General features: G+C 39.7%; 1 protein-coding gene across 1 annotated transcript in view; it reads right to left on the bottom strand.

The window, feature by feature from the left end:
* The window catches only part of Hpse2 (heparanase 2 (inactive)), a 663188-nt gene that overhangs the window by 34440 nt on the left and 605817 nt on the right, over positions 1-22931 (bottom strand). The window contains exon 10 of the mRNA XM_074078564.1: positions 4180-4325. Within this exon, the coding sequence (XP_073934665.1) occupies positions 4180-4325 (146 nt within the window). The remainder of the gene's footprint in view (positions 1-4179; positions 4326-22931) is intronic.

Genomic DNA, 22931 nt, shown 5'->3' with positions numbered 1-22931 from the left:
CATATGGAGGTGCATCTTGAGTTCCAGATAGAAAACAGTCGTGTTCTAGAAACATCTTCAGTGAAGCTGGGGTTTTGGGAAAAGGAAGGGAGGACAATATGTTGTAGTCCATGATCAATCCCAGTGAAAGTCAATGTGCTTGAAAATTCAGTTGGTCCACTGTCTCCAAATCTAATTCAAAGGTTTTGAGTTCGGTAAAAGTCAGGCCCTGTTTTGCCAAACATTTTTTCCCCTTAATTTCAAAGCCCCTGTGTATTTTAAGGGAAATTTAATCCACATGTTTCTGATTCATTTACACTTAACTCATCAAAATATTGTTTTGTAAGAGCCATTTGATGTCCAAGAAGCCTCAGGAACCATTTTTATGAGTCTTAGAAAAAAACTTCCCCTGAAAAACAGGAAGTCATGTTTTGCCAATAATAAACGAACTTGAACCCCAAAAGGCTCAGTTTTGCTTCAACATCCACCAGGTTCCAATTGGTTCTGAACGTGGTTAAGGACCTCAGATCCACCCCAGAAGCATATATTGTCTCAGCAGAATGACTCATAAAAATAAGGTCTCTGGTCAAAACTTGATTGTTCTCTGAACAAGATCTAGGGTGAGGACTGTGATTCTACCAGTGTCCTACTTTTTAACCCCAGAACAGAAAGCAGAAAAGCATCTGAATATTGTTATGAGTACCTCACTTTTTCTCCTAAAGCAATCTTAAGAGACTAGGCTCTTCTAGGTCAGAAATGACCCACAATGCAAGAAGCTGCCATGAGAGGCTGACAGGTATCAAAGCAGTAGTTGTATGACTAGCAGGGAGCTCTGAAAGGAATTCCCATGTTTAATAGAACACTGGGCTAAATGGCCTTGAAGAGCTCCTTTCAAATGAAAAACTTCTTGCATCATTAGTGCTATTATTTTCATGTAGGTGTGATACTATAAAATCTTCAGAATTAAAAAAGATGACATAAAAGCAAGTATCTGGTAAGATGCTTGTTACACAATGTGTTCAATACACACTGGAGCGGAGGAGTTGCTGTTTTGATACTCTTTTTTTTTTTTTTTTTTGCCTTATTCAAGCAGTAAGTTTACACTTTTTCATCTGGTCCCTGTTTCAATCCTGGACATTTACTTTCAAACAATTGGTTAGGGCTGATTAGCATGAAGCCAACATGCTCAATCTGGGACAATTCTGTGACATTAGCCTCTTTGGCCACAAGTAAACTAAATGAATAAGCCGTGTTTCCTTTTGGCTGTTGTGGAACATGGCTTCCCAGAGAGAAGAGTGGATGCTTCTTCTACCCTTGTGCCAACCCCTCTGGGCACCTGACACCTGTGGCATGGAAGAGACTTGCAACTTCACCTGACTTAGTGGAGTCGCTGTAGCTTTATTTACAGACCGAATGTGAACAATTTTTATGAATAGGTTCATGTGGGGTATGGATTATGAAGGTATTTCCTTCTTTCTTTTTAGTGTGGGGGGGGTGGAACTAACAGAGGCCAGGTAGAACTACTTCCCTAGAAGGGTTCCATAGCGGCTTCTCATAGAAAGTGGAGGAGAGCTGCTGATGTGGAGAGAGAGTTCAGCTTCAAATGCTTTTAGCAACCTGCTTTGTTACTGGAGGAAGGGAAGGAGGAAGGGGAGGATGAGGAGGCCCCTCAGCATCCCAGTTTCCACGCAACTCACAGGAACTTGAGATCCATGATGAAAAAACATTTTGAGGGGTCTCACAAAAAGGAGACTCTCAAGAAAGAAGTTTAGCAAGGATTTTAGTAAAACAAGATGAAGTAGGGAGAAATAGGAAAGGGAGAAACATTTCCTGCTTTCCACACAGGAAACAGGAATGAAGACTCAAAATGGCAGTTCTTATTTGGTGCCTTTATACTTTCTGAGCTGGGGGGCTACATATGTCCTCTGACAACCCCTAATCATTCTTCTAAGTTTCCAAGCATTGAGACAATAGGTTTGGGTGGGGGGAGCTTATTACCCAAAACATGGCTAAGATGGGTCTTATTATTATTCAAAACCATGGAGGTATAGGCTTATCAAAACACAGGGAGACAGGTGTATGTTTCAGGACTTTCATTTGCGAGACATGTCCTTTAATTTTCTGTCTCTCTACCTATTTAAAGAGTTTGCAGCTTCTTAACATCTACAAGGAATAGACTTGCCCTTTGTTCTATGTCTCCCTAGTCTGTTAACGTCTTTAATGTTTAAGAGGAGAAGGTGATGGGATGGGAACTTGCTGCTCTGATTTTTCAGTTTTGCTTCATGGTTCTGATTTAATTCCTGAATTTGGCCCTTTCAGTATTTATTGTTTTTAATTTTCATGTTGCCTCTTCTATCTATTCTTCCCCAGTTGCAGGTATCATGGCAGTGAATGGTAGAGTTCCTCACCACTCTACAATACTATCTCCTCTGCCTGATGTGATCACAGAGAAAAGAGCTATAGCTATGATCATTAGTAACATCTGGATGCCCTGTTTCTGCCTTCATTCAGTCATTCATTCATCTATTACATATTTATGAGACTGTCTTCATGCCAGCCATTATTCTAGACACACAGAATATAAAAATGAGACACTGGCCCTGAGTTCATGAGTCCTTAGAATGTTAGTGACAACTTCCTATGAGAATATCAAAGAACGATAGGACAAACATTGAAATGAGCCTGTGAGGAGCCCTCTGTGGGGACATACAAGTCCTTCAGCCCATATAGAGACTAACATTTTTTTCCTGGGTTACACCAGGGCTTTATAAAAGCTCAGAGAACTTGTTTTACAAGAGGGACAGAGGTGCCAACAGCAATTTTTCTCTCTTGAGGCTGGAGGTCCACCTTTTGGGTGGTTGCCTCAGGGCCTGGCAGAGACAAGGAATACAATGTTGCCTTGTGTGATGATCAGATAATTCCAGGGCAAGGCCATAAAGCAGTTGATCTCTGTCAGGTATGGTACTGAGCTTCCTGCTGAGCCAGAGATGTTGAAAGCTTCTGGCCTCTGCCCAAGCCAGACTCCCCTCCCCTACAATGGGCACTTGTATCTTCAGGCAAGGCAACTGGCCCCTAGCCCCGCTCTGCTCAGAAGGAGTCTTTGAAAATTATCGGGAGGAATTAACTGACTTTGGCTCCTGTGTCATCAAGGACAGAGAAGGAGCATCTGGTGTAATCTGACCACAGCAGCTCTTTGTGCTTCCCTTCCCCTTGATCATCCATGATAGGCCCTAAGTGGAGGTCTAGCAGGAGGAACTCAATTACCTATCCCTACCCCCAGGTTTTCTCTGCAGTGAGAAAAAGAATTCTCTTTTCCAAGGCAACCTACTCCACCTTAAACAGGAAGTGATGTCAGAAAGATATATTTGGCCAGATGGATTTTTACTTTAGGCCCATTTAAAAATTTTTCCCTTATGGTCTTTATGTTTTAAAATTCTTCATCTGCCAAACTTTATTTATTGATACATAATTTTTCTGTTTGTTTTAAAGACAGCTTTAATGAAAACCAGTGCTTTAGGTGAAAAACAGGATAAACATACATTTCTACACTGGATTATTATACATCTAACCCCCAAGCCCCCGAACCCCAAAGGGAAGCCTACATTTAATTTAGCCTCTTAATTTTTTTGAAATACTGACAATGACTCTAAAGGTAGCATGATTAACCTTCGCTCTCCTTTAGTTTTTGGACCCCAGTTTGAGATACACTAGCCTAGTGCTAGGTTTCTAGCTGTGCAGCTGTCCAGCACATATCTCTGAGATGAACATTCTTTCCCTCAAGCTCTGCTGGTGGATCATGGGGTGAGTCGTGGCCTCTCGCCTTGGCTCACACACACAAAAACTAAGGCACACAGGCTAAGGCACACACAAAAACTTTGTGGGCATTACATCAACTGGCATGGATAACATGCCCAATAAAAATTTGTTGGATGAGTAAGCAAATGAACAAATAGCATGTATTTTATGAACTTTTTATGAGTAAATTCTGTAAGTATGAGAAGAGAGGTTTACTTGGAGGAAAAGACTATTCATCAGACATCAGTTGAAACCTGCAGAGAGACTGGTGAATCCAGAGGCAGCTTTCAACTAAGATGAGAGAACAGAGCCAAGCCTTGAAGAGGGTCTCCAGGGCATGGAATTCTAAGAGGGACTGCAGCCTGTCAGGGTTGGCCTTTGTGTTTCATCTTGGTGAAGACTTACTTGTGGTGGTTTGTGCAGTGAGCATAAATCCTTAGCTTGTCCCGGATGACTCTTCCTGGCCGTGGCTTCCTCTGGAGCCCAGCCACGTGCACTGCCAAGACTTTGGGGCCAATCAGGCGCTTGTAAAGGAGAGAGAGCCAGTAGTCCTGAGGAAGATAGAAAAGCAGAGAGTCAGGGACAGAACTCACATTATGTGTCCTGATTGTGACTGCTTCCAAAGGAATACAGCATGGCTGCCCCAGCGAAGTGCTTGCTCTGTGAGGATAATACAGTGGCCATTGTCTAACATGGCCTTTTCCGCTGACTAAATGGTGATGGGTAAATGGAGTTCACCTAGAGCAACACAAGGACAAATGAATCAAAGTTTTTTACAAATGATTTTTTCAACTTTGTTTCCTATCACTTCATTGTCATGTTGGTTTATGGCTTCCATTTAATTGTAGAATGGAAAATTTCCAATCCTTAGGATTGTTGCCAATATGAGAATCTAGAATATCATTCTCCAGACTTTGTCACTGGGATGACTAGAAAGGGGGAGGGAGACAAAGCTTCTCCAGACAAGAGTCCAGAGTCCTCCATTCCAGAGCTAGAAAGGCAACAGAAAAATGATTGTACACCATGGTGCTAATTCTTAGTCATCTTCTGTATTCTATAATAAAAAGAATAGTGTAAAACTAGAAAGAAAATATTTCAACCATTCTAGGTACCATTCATAACTGATTAATAAATATTCAATTTGTCACCTACGCATGTCTGAGCTTACAAAAGACTATCTACCACCACCTTAATTTCTGGTGTATTTGTTATTATCACATCTGTTTTTGTATTTGATACAAAATTTACGTTTCTATTATTCAGGCTCTTAACTTTTTCTATGGGTTAATTAATTCAGTGTTTGTAATTCCTAATTTGTTTTTCCACACCCCACCTCAAATTCTGAAATCAGTGAAGGACTATTCAGTGCATACTCCATAGTGTTGAAGACACCTACCGTGTCTTAGCTGCCCTCACCTTTCTGGGCAGTTGCCTCCTGGTGATCTTTGTTTACTTCTTGGGAGATCATCTCTAATACCAGCTGCCTAAAACTGGTGAATTGCCTAAGTCAGAGCAAATTCTCAAAGCTCTTTTGCTACCAGAATAGCTCCAAATATTCCCTAAATAGTGGGTTTTAAGCATTGCCCAACTGTTTATCTAATTTAAAGTGGCTCAAAGATAGCTGTTAAATATGGCATAATATTTGAAATGGCAAATCACTGTCAATCACCTAAATGGAAAAATGTCATTGGCTCAATTTACTCTTATTTGATTATAATTTCTGTGTATTTTATTACTTTGTGAGCTGTCTATCACATTCTAATGGGATTTCTACCTTTTCCTTACTGATTTATAACATACCTTTTAAAAATAGTAAGTTTAATAAACTTAATGTTTAAGTAGACAACACTGTTAGCTGGTATGGTATAATCCCCCTTTAGTTAGGGATTATTATTTCTACTTCACAGATATGAAAATAGTTTCAGAATGTTCAAAGATACAATTCAGGTCACAAAACTAGTCAGTGGTAGCCCATGAAATTAAATAGAAATCTATTTGCCTCCAACATCTGTGTAATAACTTCATTCATATTATATAAAGGCAAGGGAACTGCGTGCAAAGAGGCATGCCTATAATCTTGGCTACTCAGGAGTTAGAGATGGGCCAGCCCAGGAAAAAAATTAGCCAGACCCCAATCTTAACAAACAAGCTGGGTGTGGTGGTACCTACTGGCAATCCCAGCTATGTAGGAAGCATACATAGGAAGATCACAGTCCCAGGCCAGCTGGACACGAAGAAAGATCCTATCTGAAACACAACCTAAAGCATAAAGGGTTGGAGGCATGGGTCAATTGGTAGAGTGCCTGCCTAGCAAACATAAGGCCCTGTGTTCAAATTCTAGGACCACCCAAAACAAAAATATGGCAGGCAGCTGACAAGAATTTTATGGGTATAGAATATGGAAGGGACCCTTACTTATAGTCCAGGGAGTTACTGTGATTTAAGTTCTGATTTCTGCCTTCTCAGAGCATTCAGAAGACAGGAAAGGTGAAAACACAAAACACTTTTATTTCTCCAATTATAGCTCACAACTTGTGCTTCTTATCACAAAACACCTGGTTGTTATTTAGGAAATCTGGAAATGCTAAATAGGCTTGCTCTCAAATTTGCATTTCAGCAGGGCCATGATCTTTGTGTCATGGCAATTTTTCACTTAAGGTAAGACACATTTGCAGCAAGCCATTCACCTTTAGGACAAAAGAAATGCTTTTTATGTTTATTTCTCAATAATTATATAAAGACAAAAATATACTTCAGAGATAGCAACATAAATCATCGCTATTACTAAGTAATAAAGCTGAACTTAAACTCAGATTTATTAACTTGAAATCAGCCTGTTATCCTCCACAGGGTAGCTAAATGCCAAACCATCCTCTAAGAAAGGAGATGAGGATACTTGGGTAAGGCTCTAAACACATTTACATAAAATAAGTTGAGGAAGTTAATTCCTTTGACCAAATATTTTCCCCCAGCTTTTCTTATTACGGTAAAATCCACATAAAACAAGATTATCATCTCAACCATTTAAAAGTGCATAATTCAGTAGCACTAAATGTATTCACAGCGTTACATAACCACAGGCATCATCCATTGCCATAACTCTTCATGTTGTAAAACTGGAGCTCTGTAGCCATTAAACTTAAACTCCCCATTTTGAACTTTTCCCCAATCCTCTGGTAATTGCCATCATACAGTATTTTCCCTTTTGTGACTGGCTTATTTGACTGATCATGGTATTCTCAAGATTCATCCATGTTGTGCATATCCAAATTCCCATTCTTTTTAAAGCTGATTTGTACTTCATTGTTTGTATATATAGCATGTGATTTAATTTGTGGCCTTACATGTAGTCGATTGTGAAAAATGTCACATGTACAATGCAAACAATGTGTCTGCAGTTGATGTTGGGTAGTGTTCTATTTGATCCAGTTGTTTTATTGTGTTGTTCATGTCCTCTGTTTCCTTCCTTATCCTCTCTCTGGTTGTTTCATCCATTATTGAGAGTGGGATATTGAAGTCTTCAACTATTATTGTAGTACTATTTCTCCTTTCAACTGTCAGTTTTTGTCTCATATTTTTATGGTTGGGTATTAAGGATATAAATGCTTATAATTGTTAAATCTTATAGTATTGAAACTTTTTATTAGTGTATTATTTTCTTGAATATTCTGTCATCCCCTTTCTTTCTTCTCTTTCTGGAATTCCCATAATGCATATGCTTGTACATCTAATGGTGTCCCACAGATCCCTGAAGCTCTGTTAATATTTCTTTGAAATGTTTTTCCTTCTTGTTCCTCAGAATTGATAATTTCTAATATCCTATCTTCAAGTTCACTGATTCTTTCTTCTGCTTGCTCAAATCTCCTTCAAATCCCTTTACTGAAATTTTCATTTCAGTTATTGCACTTTTCAACTCCAGCATTTCTTTTTGGTTTCTTTTGAGGCTTTCTCTTTATGGATATACCCATTTTGCTCATACATCATTTTCTTGACTTTCTCCACATCCTCATTTAGAAGCTTTCAAACAATTATTTTAAAGCCTTTGTCTAGACGATCTGGCATCAGTGTTGTGTTTTTTTATGGAAAATTTCTATTGATTTATTTTTTTCTTTCAATGGGCCATACTTTCCTTTCTTTGCATGCTTCATGATTTTTTTTTGTTTTTATTAAAAACTAGACATTTGAATCTAACTTCTAGAAATCATATTCTCTCCTCCCCACAGTTTGTTATTTCTTGTTTTTGTTTATTATTTCATTAAATTACTGTAGGCTATCTCTGTGCAAAGGATCAGCCTGAAATGTAAACTTACAGTTTTCTCAATGCTTTTCTGAGCCTATACCTTTCCCTGGGCATGCTTGGTTACTTTCTAATTTTATCAACATATAGCAGTTGCTTTTGAAAGTTCCTGTCTTTGATATCTGGCTCCCAGAAAAGGAAAAAAATGAAAAAGGTAAACAAAAAGGTTACAACCCTGTAAATCCCTTGACATCACTTCATCTGGGAGGGAGAGGCTTGCAACAATAGCACAAAAGGCTGCTTTCTTTGTACGTCTGTGATAGTCATCAGCAATCAACATCAGAGCAGAGATCCCTCATATGTGGAGGACAGGATATTATTTGCCTACCCTGTCTCCTGTGAGCTGGTTGTAAGCAACTGCATATCAGATGTATTTGATATTAGCTTTATAAAAACTAATATGCATTAAATATATGTAGTTTTATTTTTTTCACTCATTCACATTGTTATCTGTGCTTACAGTTCATTCCTTTGCAATATTATTTTATTGTGTGAACATACCACAATTTATTTATTCATTCTTCTGTTGATGGGATGTGAATTGTGTCCAGATTTTTTAAGTAATGTGGTTTCGAAATTCTCATTTCTGTTTCCTAATACACAGGTAAAGAAACATAGAGGAGTGTTATTCTAACAGTGATTGGAGAGCAGTAGAAATCTCATTCCTTGGGAACTTCAAAGAAATGCAAATTCTCAAACTTCACCTGGGTCTACTGAATTAGAACCACCAAGAGATGAGTGTCAAAATTGCATGGCTCTCTAATGAATTGCAATGCATATGGAAGTTTGAGGGGCACTATTCTAGAGTATATACCTGAGTCTAATTTCTGTGTTATATACAGGTATGTAAGTATTCAACTCTACAAGGTCATGCCTGACTGTTTTCCAAAGTGATATCAATTACTGAAACTTTCACTCCTTCCAGAAATATCTTTATACTTGCTAATATCTATCATTTTTAGACTTCCTAACTTTGCCAAAATAGTGGGTATAAAACATCTAGCTCCTTTTGTGTGTTTTTAAAGAAATCCTTCCATGTCTAGTTCATAAAAATATTCTATACTTTTTTTTAAAACTGCTAAAGTCTTTTTCTTTCATGATTAAGTTTTTTAATCAATATAAAATTGATCTGAGGGGTATGGTGTGAGGCATATATCTTACTTCATATTTTTCATATGATAGCCAGTTGAATAAACATCATCTATTTGTCTCTCTATTCTTTAGTGATCTGTAATGCCCTCTGTATCTTATGTTAAACTTCTATATATTCCTAGGTCTGTTTCCAGGATGTCTATTCTGCCCAAATTTTTGGTCCTGCAGCTACACATGCTATTTCAATTGCTACTGTTTTTGACTATATCTCAAAATGTGATAGAGCAAATCCTCCTGTTCTATTCTTCAGGAATGGTCTTGTTAATCTTGGGCCTTTCTCAGCCAGTCACATTTCAGAATTATATTGTTCAGTATCTAAACAAAATCTGTTGGGACTTTGGAGTTGCATTAAATTTATAACTCAAATGAGACAATTTAAGTTTTTATGATATTAAAACTTTCATATCCACAAAATGAAAGAAACTAACAACGAACTTCTGGCAGGGGGAGATCTCTCTCTCTCTCTCTTTCCCTCCCTCCATTCTCTTCTCCCCTTCTCTCAGTTTTGATAGAGAGAGAAGCTCATAGTCATATTTTTATTTCTATAAAGAAATTATCATAGACCTTTTATGTTGGGATTGGAACTAAGAGCCTTCCACTTGCTAGGCAGGCAGTCTAGTACTTGAGCCACTCCTTCAACCCTTTTTTGCTTTAGTTTATTTTTCAGATAGGGTCTCATGCTTTTGCCAGGAGCCAGCCTCAAACCATGATCCCCTACCTGCACCATGTGAGTTGCTGGGATTACAAGCATGCCACAATGTCCAGCTTACTAACTTTTTTCCCCTGACTAGCCTCAAACTACTATCCTTCTATTTCTGCCTCTCAAGTAGCTGGGATTATAGGCATTAACCACCATGCATACTTCAGAATAAATCTTCAATGAAAAAAATGAGAACTTTTCCAGTTCAAAGCATGAAATCAGAAAAAAAATTTATTTCTGGAGTTTTCTTAATAAACATTTGGTAGTAAGCATAGCAATAAGGAGAATCCAGTGTTAAGCCTCAAACTTGCTGTTGACAGATTCACTGATTTTCCATCTCTACAGAAATTGCTTTCAAAGTGCTTCTGAATTCCTTTTCTCTCTGTCTATCCATTTGACATTCTATGAAAACTATTTGTGAAGAATCTCTCCACTTCCATTTCCAAAAGTGCACTTCATTGTACAAAAGGCTTCATTTTCCACCTCCCTCCCAATTCAAGGGCAATGTGTCCAGGTACAGTCTGTGATCTAGGTAATGGCTATCAATTTGTTGCATACTTAAGCCAAATATTTCTTTTTGTTTTTCAAAACATCAATTTACAATGAGCTCAAATGTACTTTTTAAGCACTGATACATTTTTAATAAAATTGTGTATACTGTGTATGTGTATATATAACAGATTGATAAAGATAAAATTTATGATAATGGTTACCTGGTAGGACAGGAGGAATCTGGGGAGTGGGACAGCAAAGGAACTCCTAGGTAGGTGGAGATTATTGCTATGTTTTAGTTTTGAGGTTGGTGGTGAGTTCACAAGGACTGATTGTACTGTTTTACTTTAAAAGTAATATGTAGGCCAAATAATGTATTAAAAAGATAATGAAAAATAAGGTCTGATTTGTTTATCAGAGATGCCTTTAGGCAGATAATATCATTGACCCACCTATAGGTTGGCATCTTTTTGAACTTTGAAGAGAGATGAGTTTGTGGTGATTCACTCACCACTTATCATCTTCTCCTTGGGGACCGGGCGATTGTGGTTGGAAAGTCTGTTGATGGGAATTTTCATCTTTTCTTAGCTCCATGGACCATTATGAGTCTCCTTTTTTGTCCTTGCTTTTCACTGTTCCATATTTATCCTTCTTCTTAAAAACAAACAAACTTCATCCTTTCTCTGTCTGTCCTCCCTCATCTCTCCTTCAGGAAAACCAACTGTCAGCAGGATCAACTTATGTTTCCTCTCTCCCTCCCTTCTTTCCTTCTTTCTTTTCTTTCTTCTTTCCCTCCCCTTTGTTCTTCTTTCTTTTAATTATGAATATATTCCATTTCCATAATCATAAATAAAATTAAACAAATGAAATGACTCCTGAGTATTTCTTAGAAGAATTACATGAAAAAATAGAAAAATATATTTATGCATAGAACAGATAGGAAAAAAAACCACACACCTCTAACAACAGCAACAAAAGACATTGGATGAAAAATAGAACATAATGAAAAGTTTTCAAACAATAAGAGTCACTTAATAGGGAGGGCAAAATAATGACTTTTTATGTCAATAATAAAAAATTACCAAAGGAAGAAATGTGTTGAAATTTTTAAGGGACAAAGAAAGACACAGACATTCTTTAAATGTATCAGACATAAGAGATTGAAGAATAGTGTCCATTTATTATTTGGAGGGGAAAAAGTAATAGCAGGTGACACTAAAATGACAGAGGTTTTAAATCTTTTCTTTTTCTTCAATATTTGTCAAAGAGTCAATTGTTTGAAAGCTAGACAAGCAATGCAGAGAGTGAATTAATCCAAAGTAAATAGGAAAAGTGAAACTGACAAAGAGTTGTAGAATTTACAGGATTAATTGCTAAATTGTATGTTCCTTGAGTTCTGAAACTATCCTACCAATTCCTGTAGCCCAGTTCCTGTTAGGAGGTACTGGAATTCAATTATGGGATATCTATTATGTTTACGGCTCTGTGATAGACATTCAGGGTGTAGTGGTGAATAAGACAAATATAGTTCTTGCCATCATGTAGTTCATAACCTAGTGAGAAAGTCCCTAAGCCATGAGTTAGACAACTAGTTAATGCTAATGGTAGGACGGGAGTCTATGAGGTCCTATAACAGGGGGTCTGATCCAGGCTCGGCCGGGAATGCAATCTCTCAGAGTGACATTTAAGATTTGAGGAAAAGAGGGAGGATACAGAAAGTGCTTTGGGTAAGCAAAAGAGCATCTGTTATAAAGGCTCTTGGATGGGAAGGAGTTTGGAGCGTCTGGAAATATGATTGCAGGCCAATTTAACTTCACCTACCTTGTAAGCAAAGGCCAGAGTGTGACAAGAAGAGGACGGTAGGGCCAGGTCATGTGGACTGAGGATTTTAGAATTCATCTTAAAAATAAGTGGGAAGTCATTATGGAATTTTAGCAGAGAAAGTGACATTATTCAATTTACATTTAGCAAGTTAACTGTCACAGCTGTGCAGAAAATAGATGGCGAGAATTAATTAAGAGGTTAATTTAGAAAAAAGGTTAGAAGAAGGACTTGAGAGATACTTAGGACATAACACTGATAGGACTGGGTGAATGACTAGATATAAAGAATGAGCATGGAACAGGATTCACCATTTTTAAATGCTCTAATCCTAGATTCTGGAAGATGGGGTGACAACTGGCTGCCCAGCAGCAGTGTTTTCCTTCTACCTTCAATCCCACCTCCTTCTAACAGCCCAGCCCATAAAGCTTAGAGATATAAAATTCTGTCAGGGATAAATAAGAGAAGAACACATGTAAAAGAAAAAAAAGTGTCAAACAGAATACTAGTAATGACTGAAAAATGTGTATGATATACCCCTAAAATTTGGTTCTGATTTCTTTGTATTATTTTCAGTGCATACGAATCCACTGCTTATCTGTGAAATGTTTGTTTTTATCCATGCACTTCAATATTTCTCACACTTACTATGCTCAACAAGATAGAGCTAGCCAAGGAGAGCCCTCTTCCAGAAGGCCAATCTTTGCCCTCCTTCAGTTTCACCCTCTCCATGAGGCACGAGGCCTACAGGGTCAAAGATGCATAACCCACTTGAGCTCGTGCTCCTTCTAGACCATGCTCTGAGTACTCAGGTCCCAGACTCAGATACACTGGCTTGTTGTTGGACCTGCTTGGGGTGGAACCTGGAGTCTGGCTTCCAGACATGAAAGTCTGCTAGATCACCAGGAGTGTGACCAGCAGGTCAGAAAGCAGCAAGGGGAACCTGCTTATGGAGACGTGAACAGGGCTTGCACTTTGGACTTGAGGCCCAGGTTGTCTACATTGCATACTCCTGAGATCCTTGATTAACAGAGCTAGGCATGAGGAAGACAGGCTGGGCTGACCCTAGGCTTTGACCAACCCAGTGAGATCTGTGAATCTTTCATAAGCTTTTTCTGAGTATAAATTAGTGGTGTGCAATTATCTTGTTCAGCTTGGGGGATGCGAAGATGAGCAAGACATCTTTCCGTTCTCAAGGGACTTAGGGACAAAAATACATGCAAACAACCATAAAATGAGGCTGATGAAAGAAAACCCCTCATGAGCCAAGACCACTTATAGACCTTTAGGAATTCAGAAAAGGAAACAATATTTTTTATGACTGGAGGAATTCAGGGAAACCTTCACAGAGAAAAAAGAGTGGACAAGTAATTTGCTTGGAGCTGAAAGATAGATACTCTAATCCTGAAAGTTATTTATTGCCTCTAAACCTCAGTGTCCTCATAGGAATTTAATGAGATAATACATCTAGAAGCATCTATCATAGTGCCCAATATACAAAAGCATTTAATAAATGTGACTTGTTTTTGTCTTTATTCTCAGATAAAAGTATTTAATAAAAGTTGCTTGTTCTTGTCTTTATTCAGAAGGATTTTCCTTTAGCTGCATGAAAATATTCTACAACATACACAGTTGTGTTTCAGGTTGCGTGGAAAACATACTGCGTGCGTGTATGCGTGTGCTTGTGTGTGTGTGTGTGTGTGCATGTGTGTGTGTTGGGAAGGTTAAAAATGGTTAGAAGAAGGAAACTCCTTGACATCAGCACTTGTCTTTGCATCCCTAGCATCCTATACATTGGTATTCAACAAATGTTCTTTGATGGCATGAATCATCAAACTAAAATTCACCTGAATGTGATGGGAGGGCTTCCGGTTGAATGGGAGTGAAATGGTAACTTTGCAAGGTTAGAGATTGTAGTTTTCTGAGCACTGGCAGGCCTTACAGCAGGTGCCTCAGCTTGTTTAGTCTCAGTATTTTATGCTTCTAGGAAGTACACATGCACTGATATATGACAACAAAGTACAAATATTTTTCTTCATGGAGCCTCTTGTGTGACTTGCAAGGTCACAAAACCTAGTGTGGGCAGATGCTACTCCAGTGGTTACTCTTTATCTAGACATCTGGTCTTAGCCAAGAAAAAAAATGAAGAGAAATATCACTGTTGGCTTGGCACCAAATGTGGTGTGATACCAGGGCTGACCTGAAGGGGAAAGAACGCCACTGTTCTGCTCCACCTCCTCTACAGAGAGGAAGCTGCAAGCCAGATCCAGAAAGTTTGTCCCTGATGGAAGCATATTTGGAAATTCTAAAGCCTACAATTTTCTCTGCTTCCCTTTCTAGAGGAAAGAAACTCTCTTTTTCACTACTTAAGACTCTAATGGCTTCCCATTTCTTATAGAATAAAGATAGAGAAGGAAGACCTGTAGTTTTAGTATGAATTGGCCCTTCTCACCTTGCCTTTCAGTCTAACTGGCCTTTTATGTTCAAGGACAGTGTTTTTTTTCCTCCTTCCCACCATGGACAGGGCCTTTCTATTCTCTAATTACTTCCTACTTCCAAACCCTGACCCACCACACCCGCACCATGTTTTTTTAAGCCAACTCAGATATTAGCTCAAAGGCCACTTTCCGTGGGAAGCCTTCTTGGATCACCATCACCCCCTAACTTGAGCTAAGTCACATTTCTGTGTGAAATACTCTTAAAGAATCGTTTCTTTCTTTTAGAATACTTGATTCAGTTTATATTTAGACATAGGATTATCTAATTTGTATGTACCATTTCCTTCTGGACTAGAATTCCATGGTACGGGACCACATTTTCTTACAGCTCTATCCGCAGAGCCTAACACAATGTTTAGAACATTAAAAAGTGCTCAGCAAATGGGTGGAACCAGGAGTGCCCAGAGGTACCCATTTTTCCCTTTGGTCTGGTCTCTTGCCCCTTTTTTCTCTCATCCAGTCTTATCTACAGCCGGGTTTTAGGAATACAGTTTGAGAGAAATTGTAGACTTTTTCAGTATCCAGCCTCACCAATCCCAGAGGAAGGGTGAAAGGAGGTTTTGCTGGGGCTCTGTGGTGCAACCAAGGGCAATAGTGAGAAACTTCTAACCCAATACAATGGGATGTCCAAACTATGGAGACCCATGCTAGCGGTTAGAAGCCACCATTCTAGAACGACAGTCTAGAGAGTCACTACACAGGGCCACCAGAAGTACTGGGGTAGAAAGTCAGACTTCCAAGCATTCTGCAAGGGAGAACAATAGTGAACTTGCAAAATGACCTGCCTTCATGGGAGAGGGTAGGTGATGTTGCCTGGGCTCAAAGAGCCAAGGACAGAAGTGTTAAGTTTGTTGTAAAAATGCCAAACCGTATGCTTTCAGTGAGTTATTTTGGGCAAAAAATGTGTCTAAACTTGTTTCAGCAACTTGGAGAGTCACTTTATGAAGGTCTAGAACACCAATGAAACATTTCCTGGTGTTTAAAAGAAGGAACTGTCAACTTGGCAATATGTATTAAAGCCTTAAATTGATGGTTACATTTGATCCAATAATTTCACTTATCATAATTTATTCAATAGAAACAATCATAGATATATTTAAAGATTTATCTGTAAGATGGTTATAGTGGCTATTGTTGGTTTTGTGCTCTAGTATTAATTCCTCCTCCTTCTGGTTACAGGATCTGGGTTTTCTTTCAGGAAATTATTCAGCCGTGATTGTATGCTGTTTACTAATCTGATTCCTCTTGCAGAAAGTGATAATATTAGGACATTTGGACTTTTCCTTCAGGGAATCTGAAAAGCCATTGTGTGACCAAGTGGCTGGAGGGGATTTGTCCTATGCATGACACTGTTTGTTGGTGCTGCCATCTAGATTCTATATATTTCCTTGACTCCCATCCCAAGCTGAATGCTTCCGTGTTTCTTCTCTGCTTGTTACCTAGATATCCTCCCCTTTCCCTCTTATGATCAAATAACCTTAGTTGGCTCAATAGTCACCAGCATTATTTTTAGTGGGGATAAACCCTGAAAATAATATGAAAGAAATCAACTAATAGGTAAATAAATTATGGCAGATTCATCAATGAATACTTCATAGTCACTAAAATTATAATTTAGAACATTCAATGGTGTCAAGATATGTTCACTACTATGTGTAGAAAGAGTAGATTCTAAGCAGGATGGCCCTCTGAAGGGAAATTAAGTATCTCTCTGTGTCGTTAAACCTGAAGGATACTCATCTAAATGAAAACAGAAGTTCTCTCTGGTAGTAGGATCATGGATCATTTTTCTTTTTGAGAATATTTTCTAGGGGCTGGAGATGGGGCTCAAGATGTAGAACACCTGCTTTGTAAGCATGAAAACTTGACTTTAAACTCAAGCCCCACACAATAAAAGAACATTTTATAAACTTTTGAATGAACATTTAAAATGGAAGAACAGTTTTTATTTTTTAAAGAATGCATGCTCATATTTCTGTTGATAACTTTCTTAGGCTTAAAAATTGGAGTTTCTTATATTTTCCTCTTCTAAGAGTGTATTTAAAAATGGTTCAGTGTTCCTAATTGGCTTTTCAACATCTCTGTAGCACTTCAAACTCAGTGTGTAAAATGTCCAGTATATCAGTTCCTCTCCCATACCAGCTCCCAAATAGCTTCTTTCTCATGTTTGTAGCCCCTGTGACTGGTTCCATAGTTACCCAATGACTCAAATCGGACACCTCAGTGTCACTCTTGACTCCTCCTCACCTTGTACTCAGCACCTGAAATCAAAACTCATGTCCTATCCATCTCATCCCTAAAATTTCTCTAATCTTCCTACTTATCCCCACTCCTATTTAAATATGGTGTCATTCAAAGTGCCACATTCCTCCTATTGGGTCTCCTTGCTTCTTGCAACTAGAGAGAACTTTCCAAAACACAAGTAGACACTGTCCCTCCATTATTCAACAGTGCTCCAGTGGCTCCCACCACTGTCAGGGTAGTGTCTTCTCCATCTACGACCACTGAAGTCTTCTTTAGACTCCTTTCTCCCTGTGCCCTCCAGACATCCTCAACTGCTTTTCTTCTTTTAGCTCCCTGAATGGGAATCTCCCACTCCTCTCCAGACTTGCAGCTTCCTTGCTCTGGTGCATTTCTTTCTTCCACTCCCTGCCCCCACCACCCTTAACTCCTCCTCCTTTGTGTTTCTGCCTAAATGAAATCACCTGGAGGAAAACTTCCTCAACTCCCCTGCTCAGGTTAGGGTTTCTCTTGTATCACAACCTGTGGAACGTTGCAGTTCTCCCTTATAGCAATGCCAACGAATATTTCTTGAATGCTCAAGATGTGCTCAGCTCTTTGCATGTATTATCCCACTGAATTCAGGAAACAGTCTTAGGAGGAGGCACTACTGTTTTTTTTTTTCTTTTATGGACGGGGACACCAGGGTCCAAGGTTTAGTGATATCAAGCAGTTTACCCAAGTGATAGATTTGTAGCCACAACCAATGCTTAGCTATATATTAGCTGCTTAATAAATATTTGTGGCCTGACTGAATAAATGTATTAGAATTATGTAAGCAAACCTCACTATTAGCAGTTCTCTGGATTTATAAATAAAAAGTGTTGCTGAGCTAGGTGCAGTGGCTCAAGCCTGTAATCCTTGCTGCTTGGGGGGTAGAGATCAGAAGGAGATTAGCAGTATCTTTGTTTGAGACCAGCCTGGGCAAAAAATTCGCAAGACCCCATCTCAGTCAATAAAAGTTGGTGCCTGTTATCCCAGGCTGTGGGGGGGAAGCACAAATAGGAGAATCTTGTTCAGGCTAGCCTGGGCATAAAGCGAGACCCTCTCTCAAAGATAGCCAATGCACAGAGGGCTAACAGAGTGGCTCAAGTGTTAGAGCACCAACCTAGCAAGCCCAAGGCCTTGCCTCCCACCCCCACCCCCCCCCCCGCAAAAAAAAAGTGTTGCTAGAATTAAAAGGACCAGCTTGACCAAAGGGTAAGATGTAAGGATGAATCCAAAGGGGAAAACATCTTATCTTACTAGTGATTTCACTGTGAAGCTGCCTTAAAATTCAGAGCCACTGTTCCTTGGAAATAAAAATCAGCATCATCCTTTTTCCTCCACTGAATGTTTCTGTGAAATCAGTAAAATAGGAGGGCACACTTCACTGACTGAATCTTACAAGGGAATGAAAGAGGTAAAGCATTCCTTCTCACCCAAACTGCCCCAGAGATGCGCTGTACTCCTCTTTGCTGCCCTCTGCATAACTGTTCTCTTAAGGTCATTGTCTACACCTTTACATTGTGCAGAGAGGATTGAAATACAAAGAACCAACACAGGAAAAATTCATTAATCTAGTGAAGAGAAAAGGAGCAGACTGCCAAAACCTCAACTCTTAGGTGGGATTCAGCAAGCAGAGAAACAAGTCATAAGGACTCTCTTGTATTGTACTAGGATCACCAAATTTCTTAAATTCAGCAATTTTCCTGGTTTCTTAGAGATTTCTAGTTCTAGGCACAATTATAAAGAAGAAAGGAGAATTAGCCAGGTCTGTATTCCCAGCACTACAGAGTTTGAAGGCAGGAGAACTGTGAGTTCAAGTCCTGCCTGGGCTACATAGCAAGATCCCGACCAAAAAACCACCCCCCAAAAAAGAAAATCAAACCTCCTAAGCCAAACTAAATCAAACCAGAATAAAAAAAATATGTAGGTGAATATACTAGGAATAATTCCTTCTCTAAAATCACAGGGGCCTGTGAGATGTTCCATTTTTCCTGATTCTAAGACCTAGGGCAGGTCTTTCATCTTTGGTGCTGGCAATGCTCTGTCATGGGAGGCTGTCCTGTGCACTGCAGGTTACTTGGAAGCATTCTCGTCTTATACTGAGTAGTCACCAGCAGCACTCCTCTCCCATAGTTGTAACAACCCAAAATGTCCTCTGGGAAGCAAAAGTCACACCCTTACCTACTCATTCAGAGAGCCACTGACCTAGAGTGTGACCAAGAGGAAACACTGGTACACCTCCTACCCACACAGCGTCAGAGTATGTCGTAAGTAGACATACAGATATACTCAAGATACTTGTTTTTATCTGGGGTGGGGAGGGAGAAATAATTGTTCCCTTAGTCTAACATTTTATGATTGATGGTGATATGTAAGACTGCCTAATATTTTATTAATGATCATTTAAGAATGTTTCCTTCCATTTATCACAGCCAATTAAAGTTCCAAGCATAGAATATAGGTATTGCAGTCTTTGCCTTTGCAATGTAGTTGGTTTCCTGGATCATTTTGGATTTCTAGGTATTTGTGTTCATTCTTAGTAGAGACAGAAAAGCATTGTCTCTGGAGTCAGGAACCTTGGATTTAAATTGCAGTTAAAACTCCTTTTAACTTGTGTTCATTGTAAATCACACAATTGTGATAAGCTGTGAGTTCCTCAACCATAAAAACCTTCCTTGCTTGGTCATGGTGAACACTGGAAGAGAAGAGGCTGGGGAAACATGGCTGGCCCATTCTGGGCAGTAGAACCAGTTTCTTGCTCATAAATATTTTCTCCTTACAGTGTTTATACTCACGAAGCAGGAGTGAGGGAGAACTTTCCTCCTAGTGTCTAGTACCCCAGGATATTCCTTCAGCTCCCCTCCATAGTGAGGGCAGCTGGCTAAGAAATGCTAGGATAATAAATTAGGGGAAGGCTCTTGAATGTGACTCACAGCTTTCTCTCCCTTGGGAAGCAACAGAGAAAGACTGGGTTTAGGGGAGGTCAGGGCTTTTTCAGGGACAGTGTCCTTACACAGATGAGAGGGCAGCAGGTGGTGAGGTTTTTCCCAGTCAGAAGATCTCTTCTAAGTCTTTTTGCAGGACATACTCTGGGTGGTAGTAAACAAAGTTAGACTTGTATTCTAGTTCAACGTCAACACCTTCTAGGAAGTCGACCAGCCTGGCTGGTACTTTTCCTGCCAGAGTGCCTGAAGTTCAGAGTCCTCATCAGTAAAATTCAGTAACGCACCTGTCTACCCTCATAAGGTTGAATAACGATTAACAAGGTAAAGTGTGTAAAAGTGGTAGCCTAGTGCCTGGTCAGAGTGAGACACTTGAAGAATTCAGTGATGTTACCATTAATGGTCATTTTCTATAAATGCCTGTGCATGTGTATCATTTCTGAATATATTCTTGAAAGGATCAATGATATGGAAAACGAGTTTCAAGACAAGTAAGACAGAGCTCAAACAGATAAGCAATGAAAAGAGAGTAAGCAGAGGATAATGGGAAAAATGCAGGGAAAGGATAAAGTGGCAGAGAAAACAAAGGTCAAAAGTGAATAGTGGTACTTTTTATGAAAGCTGGGGACCAACTGGTTTCCAAGACCTTAGCATCAGGCCAGGGGCAAAGTCCTGTTCTGACTACAAATGAATGAATAACATCTTAAAAGAACTTTCTGGGTAGTTATCATCATCATTGTCATTATTGTTGTCATCTGTCAACATTTGCTGAGCAACTGTGATGCACTGAACCAACAGAGATAACTAAGACATAGTCTCATACTTTAAAAAAAACTCATAGTTTAGTTTGGCCAAAAGCCAATGAGGTTTTCTAAGCAGTTTTTGAGCTCTGACAATCCATGTTTTCTTCCTTAATTGGCTCTTTGGATGTTGGTTGGCAAAGGAGGATAAGCCCCTGTGGCTAAGTGGATCATTTCTCTCTCCAAATACCTTTGCCCTCTTTTACCACCTAAGTTTTCCTGTACCAAAAGCAGTCGAGTAAGGTAGAAAAATTAAAGTGCGTTTAAGGTGCTTGGAGAAGAGGTTTTACAATCGCTGCCTTCTGAGAGGCCATCGAAACTGAGCCAGTGGAGAAACCTTTGGAAGGGCAGTTGGCAAGAGGTTGGCTGACTTTGTCCAGGGTGGCATCACGTTAATACCTTCCACAGTACTGAGTTTGTGAAGTCATCTGCAGCCTTAACTACAGCGTCACCAGGCCAACGCCAAGGCCAGCTGGCCCTCAGAGGAGATATTTTCTTGACAGCCACTCTGACAAGCTCAAGGGATTCAGAACACACAAGTGAAGGTGGTCTCTGCCCAGACAGCTCCAGGAAAGCCTGTGGAACAGTGTGTTGTCCACAAACTATTTTGCAGCTGCTTCAATTAAAGAATTAAACTATATCTGAGCAGCAGTAACATCCTAAGAGCCAAATTGGATTCTTCCTTGGAAAACAAGCTACAGACCACATCTTTATTGTGCAGACACTCATTAACAAATATGTAAAAAAAAAAAAAGTCAGGAAAAGATGTTTTCCTGCTTTGGAGACTTAAAAAAAGCATTTAATTCAATCTAGTATGCATTGCTAAATCTGAAATGGCTACAGTGTGTAACTGATGGGAATTCATGACTGGGGTAGCTCTGTATGTCAACCTGTCCTCTGCAGGACAAGTACACCTAGAGCTCAGCCAGAGGGAGATGGGGCTATCTGAACATCAGAAGAGGGTTTTCTTTCTTTCTTTGTGAGAAGTACTGGGGATTGAAATGAAGGCCTTGTGTTTGCTAGGCAGGTGCTCCACTACTTGATTCATACTGTTCTAGCCGTTTTTGGTTGTTTTTGAGACAGGGTCTTGCTTTATGCCTGGGTCGGCCTGGACAGACATCCTCCTAGTTGTACTTCCCTGCATAGCTGGGATGACAAGTGTGTACCACTGTACTCAGCTGTTGGTTGAGATGGGATCTTGTGAACTTCCTCCCACCGCCCTGGGCTGGCCTCAAACCATGATCCTCCTGATATGTACCTTCCTAGTAGCTAGAATTACAGGCTTGAGCCACCAGCACTCGGCTAGAGGAGGGTTTTCCACATTTGAGGCACTTCTGAGTTCAGTGTCTTTCCTAAGGAAAAGAAAGGCTAGCTTGCAAATGAGTAGGCCAATCCTTTCATCTCTCCCCTCACTTCTGAGCAGAGAAGGCCACAACTTGCAGCCCCTAGGGCCATCTATAGAGAGAAATGTAGAACATGTTATCTATTATCTTATAGGATCCAGTAAGGTTGGACTTTAGATGCTGCTCTACTAAGGCCCAAACTCAAGTGGATCCAGGCCTCAGAGGGCTTCAAGGTACAAGGTAAGATCATCCTTTAAGAAGAGATTGTTATATCTAATAGATTTTAGGACATTTTCATTGATACCAGGCTTTTTTTTTCTCTTTTGGTGGGATTTGGGTTTGAACTCAGAGCTTTGCACTTGAGTCACATCTCCAGTCCATTTTGCTTTGATTGTTTTGGAGACCAGGGTATCATGATCTATTTCCCCAGGCTGGCCCTGAACTGCAATCCTCCCCATTTCAGCATCCTAAGTAGTTAGGATTACAGGTGTAAGCCTCTGGCATCGAGCTCGGGCTCTATGTGTTAAAAAAAAGTTAACTTTGTAATCTCCAAGGTGCATTACTGCACCCCAAAGCCAAGGCATGAGTGTAGGAATATGAGTAAGAAAATAATCTAGAGAGAGAGACAGAAAATGTTTGCTTCTCCTCATCTTCTGTAAGGGAAGCCAATGTGCACTTTGCTGGTTATGAAGAACAAAGAGGTAGATGAGGTGTGTGAGGTAGTTGTTAGATGAGAGAAAACAGGCCTTGTGGGATAAAGCCTGCCTCCACCAGGGAATTCTGACAGGAAACAAAAGGGAGCAGAGAGAAAGGCAGAAGGCTGGGATCTTATCCTGTTCCTCAC

This window comes from Castor canadensis, chromosome 7, assembly GCF_047511655.1.
Source record: "Castor canadensis chromosome 7, mCasCan1.hap1v2, whole genome shotgun sequence".
In the NCBI taxonomy this organism is placed as follows: Eukaryota; Metazoa; Chordata; class Mammalia; order Rodentia; family Castoridae; genus Castor; species Castor canadensis.
The sequence above is the reverse complement of the archived record's forward strand: the minus strand, read 5'-3'. Positions and strand labels throughout refer to the sequence as shown.